The sequence below is a fragment of the Tamandua tetradactyla genome, chromosome 10 (genome assembly GCF_023851605.1).
Source record: "Tamandua tetradactyla isolate mTamTet1 chromosome 10, mTamTet1.pri, whole genome shotgun sequence".
In the NCBI taxonomy this organism is placed as follows: Eukaryota; Metazoa; Chordata; class Mammalia; order Pilosa; family Myrmecophagidae; genus Tamandua; species Tamandua tetradactyla.
In genome coordinates, this window is record NC_135336.1 from 24267091 (window position 1) to 24280674 (window position 13584).

At 37.3% G+C, this 13584-nt stretch overlaps 1 protein-coding gene and 1 pseudogene across 3 annotated transcripts in view; one reads left to right on the forward strand and one right to left on the reverse strand.

Moving 5' to 3' along the window:
* The first annotated feature begins 451 nt into the window (after positions 1-451).
* The window catches only part of POLQ (DNA polymerase theta), a 195658-nt gene continuing 182525 nt past the window's right edge, over positions 452-13584 (forward strand). The window contains exons 1-6 of one of the 3 annotated variants that reach the window (XM_077118198.1): positions 452-903; positions 5845-5880; positions 6263-6442; positions 9069-9199; positions 10584-10740; positions 13405-13513. In XM_077118198.1, the coding sequence (XP_076974313.1) occupies positions 744-903; positions 5845-5880; positions 6263-6442; positions 9069-9199; positions 10584-10740; positions 13405-13513 (773 nt within the window). In that variant the 5' untranslated portion in view covers positions 452-743. The remainder of the gene's footprint in view (positions 904-5844; positions 5881-6262; positions 6443-9068; positions 9200-10583; positions 10741-13404; positions 13514-13584) is intronic. The other 2 variants (XM_077118200.1, XM_077118199.1) reach the window with 2 other exon arrangements.
* Positions 4010-5823, reverse strand: LOC143648338 (endoplasmic reticulum-Golgi intermediate compartment protein 2 pseudogene; annotated as a pseudogene).

The following is a 13584-nucleotide window of genomic DNA, read 5'->3' on the forward strand; positions in this document are numbered from 1 at the left end:
GGATGAAGGGAGACAGAGAGCCCAAAAAAAGCCTATAAGGAATGCACAGGTTTATACAGGTAAAATAGCTGTTGAAAAAAATCATAGGAAAATATGATGAACTGTATATAAAAACTAAAGGAAGATGGGAAGGAGAGGAAAAGGACAATTTTCTGGAAACATAAATTACCCTGATTCCAGGATATACGGAAAATCTGACAGTGCCTACAGTCACTAAAGACATGAAATTGAGTTAAAAATTTACTCATTAACAAAAAGAAAATACCAGAAATACCCGTGTCAGATTATTTTACCAAGAGTTCTAACAACTCTTCAAATATAATACACTCAGTTCCAGAGACTAGGCAAAACATACACACACAACACTTCCGAGCTCATTTCATGCAGTTAGCATAACCTTGCTATTCAAACAAGAAATGGACAGACGAGAAAGATTTTTAGGTCAGTTTGATTAAAAACGCAGATCCTGGATCTTCCTCCTTTAAGCTTAGTTCTTTAAACCTTAAGAACGAGGAAGTTTGGAGGCGGAAGTTCACACCCACCAGCGAGAACCGCTCTTTCCCTCACGACTCTATGGTTTTCAGGTTACTCTTCACTGGTACTCTATGGTTCCGGAGTGAGCTAGGAAGCGGGAGTTCGAAAACTCTTGGGAGAATGGCGGCTACAGTTGTCATGCGGCCTGGCCTCTCCCAAGCTCTAGGGCGCAGGGTTTGTAGTTTGCCCTGAGCTGCCGAGAATTCGCGATGAGTCTTCCGCACCGGAGTGGGAAACGGCGGCGTTCAGCTTCGGGCTCAGACTCCTTGGGAAGCTGCGATGACTGCAGTGACAGCCCCCAGCTCCCCTCGAGGTCTGTGCTGAGCCCGCCCCCGGGCCTGGGGCGCTGCCTGAACGGCGCAGCTGCAGGTACTCCTAGAGATCCTGGAGGCAGCGAGGCAGTAGGGTGTGTTGGGCAGTACAATGTTAGGTGTCTGGCGGGGCCTCCTTACTGCGTGGAGCTTGTTTGTTTGCATGGTCCATTCGGCTTTTATTCCCTTCTCTGGACTCGGATCTGGTGCTGCATAAGTTTTCAACCCATATTCTGTGACCGCCGGTAGTACCATTCAAGTGGTTTCTTGGTCTTTCCATCTTTAAAGAAACAACTTCCTGGTTGGTCAAATCCATCACTTGTAGGGGCTCGCTCGTAGTAGTATCCACTACTACTCACAGATCCAGAGGAAGCCTGTGAAAGATTTGAGATTTTTTTTTCTCAAATTGGCTGAGTGTCAGATATCTGAGTGTCTCAGTTCTTGACTATTGTCGTCATCCGTACTTAATACTTAAATAGTATTAAATTTGAAAGGTATTTAAGAATTAAAATACGTAGAACTTAAATAGAAATTTACTTGACTTTGCAGTGCTTGCAATACATTCCTTATGGTTCTACCCCATAGTTCAACCTTTCATATCCATAGCGTATACCACACTTTTTTTCAAAGAAATTAATTTTGTAGCCCTTTTACAGGAACAGATTAATTACATTAACGTTTTAATACAGTATTTTGAAAACATGGGAACATTATCATATATAAGTACCAAGATCATTTTTAACATCCTTTTGAAAGATAAACTATTATAATCCTAATTGAAAGAAAATAGTCCTAAGTCAGTACTGTTTTTCCTCCTATGTTTAAAAAACAACAAAGCAAAACCTGGAACCTGATAGAATTTTCTGAGATGCAGAGTCAGAGAACCACCATTTACTCTAAATTAGCTAAAATTCTAACTCTCCAATTAAAAATCCTTTTGAGAGTTGTTTTATTAGTTCCTAGTCCAATTTCATTGGAAATAATAACTGAAGAAAAGGAAAGGAGGGAAAAAACGCGGAAGGCTCTTTCATCTAGAAATTTTTGGATTCAGAAACCTTTTAAGGAATACTGTGCCACCTATATTAATCAGTTAACTTTCATGGCTCTTGATAATAAACTTATTTTAAACAATGATGCTTCTGTTATTTTCTGCAAAATACCATTCAATATGAAATCTATAAAGCACTTTGGTCACTATTTCCCCTTCTTCCCATTAAGTCTGTCCCAGCTGTTCTTCAGAAAGCATCTTTTTAAAATCTCTACAGAAAATCCATTTGAAAAGTTATAATTTATGTCCTCCTAATCTCTAAAAACCATTTAAAATTTAGTCTTTTAGTCTTGGCCTTGTTACTTACCTGGAATTCATTTTCTCCATTTCCCTAAATGAGTTAAACTATGGGCATCAATTGTTGATTCTTCTAGTGCCATTAAGCATTACAAAAGCGAAAATGATGTTGGCACATATAATACAAATATGGTTTTTAACTGGCACTTGAGTGATAGTGTCCTATCATTATTTTTAATCTTTTATAGTCTAGAAATTTAAAAATAACCCTTAGGGTCATGGGTGGTTCAGTGGTAGAATTCTTGCCTTCCATGCAGGAGACCGGGGTTTGATTCCCAGACTATTCACACACATTCCCCTCCCCCCCAAAATAAAAAATAACCTTTAAATAGTAAGAAAGCTAAAATATTCTATAATACAGAATCAATCACATTCAGGATGACCTGAATGCAGATACTTGTTTCATAATCCAGTTTTACAGTTTAACAGACATTAATATGATACCTCTTAGGTCTGAAATTATGTTGTCTTAGTTAAATATATACCTCACTCCTCTATTTTATTGAAAGTTAACCTATTCCTCCCTCACCACATGTGCAAAATATTCAAGGTATGCCCCCTTTTCCTTTTATATTTCACAAATGGATAATTTCCATCATAGAAGTGGATCTTTTTAATACCACCACCACCACATTAAACCAATAATATGATCAAATAAGAAACAGCATCTTCAAAAAAAAAAAAAAAAATGCAGCGCGGTGGGGAGCCCGGGGCCGTCCGCCCGTGGAGCCTGCCCTCACGGAGCTTGAACCGGAGGGGCCGCCGCCCCACCAGCCGGCGCCGGCTCAGGATCCCGAAGTATAGTTTGCCCCTGTTGTCTCTGGAGGCCATGGACTCCTGCCCTGCCAGGGTGGCCCCTGCCCCGCTGTGGCCCCCTCCTCGACCCCCGCCGCCCCGCAGAAGCACCGCCACCTGCTCATCGACGTGAACGGCGTCCCCTACATGTATACAGAGGACGAGGCTCCCCCGCCAGGGCCCGAGCCGGCCAAGGGCTTCCCGTGTCCGCAGTGTTTCCAGGTCTTCACGAGCCCTGAACCTGAGCAACCACAGCATCTCCCACTCGGAGCTGCGGCCCTACGTGTGCGCCATCTGCGGCAAGGCCTTCAAGCACTCGGGCAACCTCTCCATGCATCGCTTCATACACCTGTAACCCTGGACGCACGATTGTTGTTTGTCCTTGTCCTTTGCGGGATGCTTGTTATTGTGCAGGCTGTTCTGCCTAAATTACTTGTTATTGTTTGAACCCATAAAAACCCTCAACTCTTTAGACTGGGGGCGACTGATTGGAGCCGAGGAGCTCCGCTTCCAATGCCGGTCGACCTTGCTTTAAAGCTGGTTCACTCTGAAAAAAAAAAAAAAGCTTTCTTTTCCCTATGTAAGGCCCCACTTAACAATTTACCAGTGATGCCTCTGTTACATATCATAGCATTTAAATACCTGCCCCTGTGAGAATTTACCTTAGCGTTCTAAGACCCTGTCGTGAACAGTTATAAAGTCAATAACCAAAGTTTCAAGAAAAGCAATTACCTCCATAAAACCAAATAACCGGATAAATGGACTTGTAGATATGGCTTAACATTAATATGGCTGTAATATATGGACTGGTCCCTGTTTTCCTTTATTAACAATGTGACCTGATCACATTTTTTAAAAGTCTAGACTAGTTTTCCATATGTTTTACGTGTTTTATTCTGACATCGTATCTTTTAAAAACAAAAGGACACAAACGTTTGCACTTATCAATGCCTTTTTCTTTAGATGTGGTTTGACGTCTTTAGGCTGTTCATTACCAAGAAGTAAAGTTTGATTTCAATACTGCCCATCTGCTGTGAAAGTAAGAAGAGGTTATTTTCAAAGCAATTCTCTGACTCTGGTTGGGCTTAATCACGGATTAGCTGAACAATTTCTTCTAGGACATTTGTAACAGATACAACATATTTGAGTTTTCAGTTTGGGTATTTTTTTCTGTTTTTTTTAATGATGTATTTCCTCATTCATATTTTCCTTTCTTCGAATATATTGCACAATATTTTATTATTAAAAAAGGTTTTTGTCTCAAACGAAAAAGTTTTTTATCCTTCTGGAAGGTGCTAATGTGTATTGTTTTCTAAAAGTGGTAAGTGGTTGTCTGTGTGGCCATCCTCAAAGGGGACAGAACTGACAGCTTTGTAGGCTCCAAGTCTGAAATGACAGCAAGTAGTTTCAACTATGAATTTTCCAATTCCGTGTAACATGCCTGTTGTTGAAAAGATTTCTCCAACAATACCACGGAGTCTTACAAAGAACTGCCAGAATGGCATATGCTCTTCAGTAATGGTCACCGTAAGAGAACTGAGATCATATTTCATAAATATCCCAGAGACTCCACCACTGCCTGCAGTGTGGTTAATTACATGCTCCTTTTCTGTCACAGAAAACTGATGGATATCTGCTGAAATTTTATATGGATGTAGTTTTGTTGGCACAATTGTAATAAAATATTGAACCATCTGGTTGTGATCTGCAGCAATTTTTTCAGTTCCGTCTAAAAGATTAATAACTCCTGGAACAAGCCCTCCAAAAGACAAATGATCTATTCTGTGAGAAAAGTTGTAAGAATTATGGTTGACAAGGGCTGCCAAATGTACATGACCTCGGGAATGTGGAATTCTCTAGTCCACAGTTATGTGAAAATTCCCTGCTACTTTATTAACATAGGTGACCACTAATTCTGCATGCACCTGGAGGCTGTGATGAGTCATCCTCCCTTGGTGGAAATGCTGTCGATGCACTTTTAAAAGCACTTTTAAATATCACATCTTAAAGAAAATGCTCTTCTTGGAGCCTACTCTGAATCAGCTGCAGCATCCTCTGCCATTCTTTTTGCTGTGGTGAAAGATCAAATACTGCTGGTTTATAACAAGACCATCTGCAGATGCAACCATTGTTTCTGCTAAATCCAACACATCTGCTCCAACATACCGGCACTTCATAACAACAGTAATATCTATATTGATTCTCAATTTGCTAGAAAAATCCTTGTCCACTTCATATTCATACTTCATCCATGTATCTTTTTTTTTTATTAATTAACGGAAAAAAAGAAATTAACCCAACATTTAGAAATCATACGATTCTACATATGCAATCAGTAATTCTTAACATCATCACATAGATGCATGATCATCGTTTCTTAGTACATTTGCATCGGTTTAGAAGAACTAGCAACACAACTGAAAAAGATATAGAATGTTAATATAGAGAAAAAAATAAAAGTAATAATAGTAAGAACAAAACAAAACAAAACAAAACAAAACAAAAACCTATAGCTTGGATGAAGCTTCATTCAGTGTTTTAACATGATTACTTTACAATTAGGTATTATTGTGCTGTCCATTTTTGAGTTTTTGTATCTAGTCCTGTTGCACAGTCTGTATCCCATCAGCTCCAATAACCCATTATCTTACCCTGTTTCTAACTCCTGCTGAACTCTGTCATCCATGTATCTTGATAAACTGAGAATTGCATTACAGTTAATAAAGCCATGGTGGTAAATGCTATTAGAGAAACTGTACCCCCACTGGCTGAAATCTCTATATAGCTCTCAGGAACCTTTGGAAAGGCATCCACCTTTTTCACCAAATTTAAGGTTTTTTTTTTTTTTTACATGGGCAGGCACCGGGAATCGGACTCAGGTCTCTGCCATGGCAGGTGAGAACTCTGCCACAGAGTCACTGTGGCCTGCCCAAACTTTTAAAGTTTTTTCTAATTGAGTTGCCTCATCTCAGGACAACCCTCCTTTTCTTCCTTCATATAGTCATGCTTGTGCTATAGGCCAGCCGACTACCATCTTTCTCAGTAGCCAGGGTCCCTTATGCCACATTTTGTTTGGGGCTTTTTAGGAACAATTTTTATTATATCTGATTAGATAATTTACTGTTACTTTTCTATACATGTCACTTTTTTGTAAATTCAGAGTCAGAATGTACTTTACATAGCCTTATTCCAACACATAATGGAGGTGTAACTACTAAACTCATATGTTAGAACTAAATTCAACTATTAATAACAGTTTTTCTTATTCTCCTGATAGGAGAATACAAGCAGGCAGTATCTGGTGACCGAACAGACAAGCTGCTATTGGCCAATTGGGGACTTCCACAAGCAGTCCTGGAAAAATACCACAGTTTTGGTGTACAAAAGATGTTTGACTGGCAGGCAGAGTGCCTTTTGCTTGGACAAGTCTTGGAAGGAAAGAATTTAGTCTATTCAGGTATGCAGATTTGTGCAGTTTTATTTCACTACTATTTTTAAGACATGAATGTAAAGGGTACTCTGTTAATATAGTTAAGATAATTTTTTTTTTTTTTTTTTTTTTTTTTTTAGAAAGAGGGAGGAAGGGAAGGAAAGACAGAGAGAAGGAAGGAAGGAAGGAAGGAAGGAAGAAAGGGAAACATCTTTAAACATTTTCTTGTTTTATTGTATTTTGTTTGTTTGTTTGTTTTTTACATGGGCTGGGGCCGGGAATCGAACCGAGGTCCTCCGGCATGGCAGGCAAGCACTTTGCCCGCTGAGCCACCGCGGCCCGCCCAGTTAAGATAATTTTAAGGTAGATGAAGCAGTGCTTCATAACTGGAGGAAGTTTTACAAAACATAGGAGTCTTATCATATGCAAAAAATTGTGCACATTCCATTATATGGCTGGGGGCAAAAAGAGCAAAGAAAATTACATTTGAAAAGTGGGCAATTCTGTCTGCCATTCCTCTCAGTAACTACATGTCTTAGAGTGATTGTGCAATGGGAGATGTGAATTTCTCTCCCCCCAGATGATCTCAATTGCTTTTCAGGATATGAACATTATGCATTATCTGTTTATTAAATGACCTGCTTAAATAGTAATATACCTTACAAATGATTTAGATGGGTTTTCAAGACAACTTTGACATACACAATTTTTAAACTTCTGTGCTTACTATCATTCAGTATTTCCTTTGCATCAGTTTTTCTACAATTGTAGTAATCTAGAATTTTCAATATGGCTATGCAAAAAATGAGACAATTCATTTATCAGTAGATGAGAGTTCAAGCTATGAAGTCAGACTAGTTGGGTTTCAAAATTATCTCTGTTACTTACTGACTTTGTAACTTTGCATATTACTTGATTGTGTGTCTGCTTGTCTGTGTGTGTCTTAGAAGTACTTAGGGAGGATAAAATTATCTCTCTCTCTCTCTTTTTTTTTTTTTCGGTTGATTCAGACTCCTTTGTGCCTGTTGCCTGGTGACACCCAGAGGCCCCTATCTCAGATCCACACTCTGGCTTGCTATTGGTCCAGTGGTGGCATTTGTTGACAATAGACACATTCCTGGCCCTGGATTCTGAAAGAGACCTCAGGAGCTTGGGTTTCAGGCTACAGTGCTAGTTTGGACTAGCATTTCCTTAACTCTTTCTTTTTTAAATTTATTTATTTATTAATTAAAAAAAATTAAGAACAGACAACCAAAAACATTAACATATCATTCTGTTCTACATATATAATCAGTAATTCTCAATATCATAACATAGTTACATATTCATCATTTCTTAGAACATTTGCATCAATTCAGAAAAAGAAATAAAAAGGCAACAGAAAAAGAAATAAAACGATAACAGAGGAAAAAAAAAGATTATACATACCATACCCCTTACCCCTCGCTTTCATTTATCACTAGCATTTCAAACTAAATTTATTTTAGCATTTGTTCCCATTATTTATTTTTATTCCATATTCCATATTTTTATTCCATAAAAGGAGCACTGACAACAAAGTTTTCACAATCACACAGTCATATTGTGAAAACTATATCATCAAGAAACATGGCTACTGGAACACAGCTGTATATTTTCAGGCAGTTCCCTCCAAAAATTATCTCTTACATGTTAAGAGCTTAGATCAGCGTTTAGCACATAGAAAATACTCACTGTATCTAACTAGTAGTAGCATAGCCTGACCGTTTCAATTGCTTAAGCTTGGTGTCATTCATAGACCGTGTCTATTACCTGAAATATCTCTTGACGCGGACTACTTTTCTCCGTTCTCAGGTCTATTACCATGGTTTGACCTTGGTTCTACTAGATTATGCAATAGCCTTGTAACTAGTTTATCTTTTTCCTCTGTCTCACCATACTCCTGCAGCCAAAGTAGTCCTTAAAAGTTCAAACATGATCTTGTCACTACCCTTCAAAAAACTTAGTCCCTCTGCGTTGCTCTCAGATAATGTCTAAACTCCTTACATGGTGGGATTATAGCACCCTTTTTCATTTGGCCCTTTTGTAGCACTTCTTTCACTCCTCTACTTGAACTTCATAGTCCTGGTTTACATTAATTACTTACAGTTATCTAAACATGCCAGGTATTCATCCAGGCCTTTGTACATGCAGTTTTTTCTGTTTGGTATTGCTTTTTACCCAACCTTCTCAAAATGGAGGTTCTGTTCCCTTTCCATAAACTTCCTTACAGCACTCCTACCTCCCACCTCTATCATAGCTCTTATCAAAATATATTGAAATTTTCATCTCTTTCCTTAATAGTCTAAACTCCTGGAGGATAGGACTTTTAACTATTTGGTACTTAAAGGAAAGGATCTTTAGCTATAAGCCAAGAACCAGTAATATTTTTTATGATTGCTGATATAAAGATTGATTTAATAATTCTCTATTTTCAGTACATGACTATTTAGGAAGCTGGTTTAAAGTCAGGGATATTTCAGGCTATAAAGGTGTCAGATGCTAGGCCAGATATTAATGATAGGTTAACCTAAGGTTCTGGGGATACTGGATTCTGACTTAAAACGTTTATTACTATCAGTGTGCCAAATATTAATTTTTTTTGTGATAACCTTTTAAAATAATCATGTTTTAGCTCCTACAAGTGCTGGGAAGACCCTTGTTGCTGAATTACTTATTTTGAAGCGTGTTTTGGAAATGCAGAAGAAAGCTTTGTTTATTCTGCCCTTTGTCTCTGTGGCTAAAGAGAAGAAATACTATCTTCAGGTAATGTTCTTGAACTAAGTTTGAAATATTGGAATTCTGCTTATTTGAAATGGAATTATGAAGGCAATTGGAAAATAGTTTCTTTTATTGCATCCCAATATAGCTTTAAAAATTGACAACTTGGAGAAGGAAACTTTTTGCATAAAGGAGAAAGGGCCAATCAGTTAAACCAGTAAGTGGTGAAAGTTGTATAAAATTTGTGAACACTTCCTTAGCAAGTAAACAGAATACTTCAATAACATATAAGCATGCAAATTAAGAATTAGCATTTTAACTGAATAGTAGAACTAGACTGAGGAATGGGATAGAGTGTTTAAGGAAGCATATCTCATCACAATTGAGGGCCTTCTGGAAACATCGAGGGACTGAAGAACAGGATGCATTGGTGCTTAGGGAAAGTTCTAGACCTCTGATCTATTCTTTTGGTCACCTGCAAAAATTAATAACCTTTTATATTTGCATTGTATTCACTGGTTTCTATGGCATTTCCACAAATAACAGTGTTTCATTAAACAGAATAAATTTTGCTATTGTGATTTCTGCAGTGAGAAAATGTGGTGTTGTAATGGAAAGATCGTTGTACTGGGAGTAAAAAATCTGGGTTCTAGTCACAGTTTTGCCCTTGAGTGACTTTTAAGGCCAGGCACATACCCTGCTGGACCTCAGTTTTTTCATTTGTAAAGTGAGAATGTTAACCTTAGCTCTGTAGGTTAACTCAGTGAACACTCAGAAAAAATTATTTAATGAACAACTCTAAAGTTATATAGTTCTATAAATCTTTTTATAGTTATTTCAGAGGCCAGATGGCCAACAAAGCTGGTCCTACATGGTAACATCCACTCAACTTAGATCCAAAGTAACAAAATAATGAAAGGATCCTTTTTATTGAAAAGGTATGTTAGTTGAAAGTAAAACTAAAACATTAACATCAGAGGCCTATTGCATTTACTTTTTAAAACTCTTCCATTTCACAGAGAACCGGTCTTTAGTGGGATAGTAAGAATTTTTCTTTACGAGGTATAAATTTGTTTCCTAAAATATTATGTTGATCTTGTAGAAATAGTTTTTTTCTTATTGGATTTAAAATGTTAGTGCTTTAGGTATTTATTCTCTGCTTTTAATTTCTATAAAGCGCTCCTAACTATTTAGGAGCTAAATATACTAATCATACTAATCACATACTAAACACAAAAGCTTCATGTGTTTAGTATATGATTCTAAAAATAACTAATAGGTCTGGCCAGGAACAACTGAGAATAATCTGATCAACGTCCTTAGATGCTTATGTTTATGTTCTGTAATAGAACCAACTTGCGCTTTGATTTACAATTCGTGAATTTCACATTTTTTCCTCACATATATTGTTTCTTTTTATTCATTTTAGAGCCTGTTTCAGGAAGTAGGAATAAAAGTAGATGGGTATATGGGCAGTACCTCTCCAGCAGGGCATTTCTCCTCCCTGGATATTGCTGTCTGCACAGTTGAGAGAGCCAATGGTCTAATCAATCGCCTTATTGAGGAAAAGAAGATGGATATGTTAGGTAAGACAAATAGGAAAATAAGCATATTTTTTCTACTATTTTTTATGGAGTAGACCTATTATAATTTCTGTATGTCTCATTTTGTTTTCCTTTCGTCTATCATCTACTTCTGGTGGCAAGAATTGACATCTGTAACATTAGGACTCTATGACAGAAAAGTTTTGTGGCCTCCTGTTGTTTTGCCTGAGTACCTTACTTTTTTGTACTTTACGAAACAGAGGAAATTCTTGAATATTTAAATCATTTATTTTTTCTTTCCTGGCTAAACTTTACCAGGAATAGAAACATGCTGGAGCTTGCTATCTCTGCAAATTGTGTACCTGATATCCAGATTAAACCTGAATACATTCATCAGGGCTAGTTTTGGTTAGCCCTGTGTAAGCTAATCATTGGTTTTTAGATTTAGAATTTATTGTAGTAGTGTCACTTAAGACACTTGCGACATTTGGAAAATGTCCATTGTCTGGAATCTGATTTCTGTCTTACGGGTACAACTTTGTACCATGTGCAACAATTTAAAAAATATATATATTTTTATTGACAGATCTTCACACACATACAGTTCATACATGGTGTATAATCACTGGCTCACAGTATCATCGCATAATTATGTATTTATCACCATGATCATTTTTAGAACATTTGTATTGCTCTGGAAAAAGAAATTAGAAAAACCCACTAATACATCTCATATCCCTTACCTCTCCCTCTCATTGACCACTAGTATTTCAATCTATCCAATTTGTTTTACCTCTTATCCCCACTTTATTTATTTATCTGTATTTTTTTACTCATCTGTCCATACTCTGGATAAAAGGAGCACCAACACAGGTTTTAACATTCACATAGTCACATTGTACAAACTATATCATTATATAATTGTCTTCAAGAATCAAGGCTACTGTTTTTTTTCTGTTACCGTTTTATTTCTTTTTCTGTTGTCTTTTTATTTCTTTTTCTAAATCGATGCAAATGTTCTAAGAAATGGTGAATATGCAACTATGTGATGATATTGAGAATTGCTGATTGTATATGTAGAATGGAATGATATGTTAATATTTTTGTCTGTTTGTTGTTATTTTAATTAATAAAAAAAAAAAGAATCAAGGCTACTGGAACACACAGCTCCGTAGTTTCATGTACTTCCCTCTGGCCATTCCAATATACCATAAACTAAGATGGGATAGCTATATAATACAGAAGAATAACCTCCAGGATGACCTTTCGACTATGTTTGAAATCTCTCAGCCATTGAAACTTTCTTTTGTCTCAGTTCTCTCTTCCCCCATTTGGTCAAGAAGGCTTTATTAATCCCATGGTGCTGGGTCTCAGCTCATCCTGGGAGTCATGTCCCACGTTGCCTGGGAGATTTATACTCCTGGGAGTCATGTTCCATGTAGTGGGGAGAGCAGTGAGATCACTTGATGAGTTGGCTTAGAGAGCCCACATCTGAGCAACAGAAGAGGTCCTCTACTCTTAGTCATAATTATACGTGCGTCTAGCCTATTTTTTGCAGGAATAAGTTTCATAAGGGCAAACTCCAAGATCGAGGGCTCAGCTTATTGAATTGGTTGTCCCCCACTGCTTGTGAGAACATCAGGAATTCTTCAGATGGGGAAGTTGACCATTTCCTCCTTTTTTCCCAGTTGCCAAAGGGGAATTTGCAAATACTTCTCTATTTGCTGCCCAAATTACTCTGGGATATATTGGGGCATCACACTAACCTGTACAAATCAACAAGATATCATACCCTATTCAAGATTCCATGTACTTATGGTGTTCAACAAAACTGACCATACAAATTAAATTAGGTAAAGTATTACCCAAAATATAAATTTTGCACCAAGTGAACATCTCTCCCTGTAGTCTCACACAGAAGTTGAAGTTTTAAAATATGGCTGAAATCACCCTTTACCCTGTATTCTGATTTGCCTTTGTCCTATCTAGATCAGCTTCGCTCATATCTCTAATTGAAGTCTGATCACTTTTTAACTTTTTAAACAGTTCCTGTATGAAGTAGTACTGATTTTCATAGCTTCAGTGCTTAAACTCGGTCTTAAGTGTCACATAAATACCCGAAGTTTCTGGGAATAACTAGGTTATAAACAAACAGCTCTGTATCTCAGAATTAAGAAATAGCAGTTACAATTCCTGAATATATGTGACTGCTGTAAAAGCTTACAATCTAGGACTCTATAATAGGCTCCAACCTGATAATCCATGCTCTTGACTTCAGTTCACTGAATTTGTATATGAGGCATGATATTTGTCTTTTTGTTTCTGACATTTCATTGAACATACAATCCTTAAGGGTTATTCACTTAGTTCATGCCTCACAACTTCATTCCTTCTTACAGCTGCTCAGTAGTCCGTTTTATGTATACACTACAGTTCCCACTTCCTTCCCTCACTCGTACCCTTAGGCTATCTCCATCCATTGTGAATTGTGAATACTGGCACCATAAACACCAATGTGCGAATGACCATTTCTGTCCCCACACCCAGTTCCTCCAGGTATATACTGAGCGACTGGATACCTGCAACATATTTTAATGACAGTGACTTACTGATATTTTTTTAAATATATCAGATATTTAATCTTTTTAAACTCTTCTCAGAATTGTGAAATTCTATAAAACCTAGCATCAGGAAAATATTTTTCAGGAATGGTGGTTGTAGATGAACTGCATATGTTGGGAGACTCTCACCGAGGGTATCTGCTGGAGCTTTTGCTGACCAAGGTTTGCTATATAACTCAGAAATCAACATATTGGTAAGTACTTGAAGTAACTGAGCTTTTGAAATTTCTGTTGAGAAAGTGTCCACATAAGTACATAGCAATTA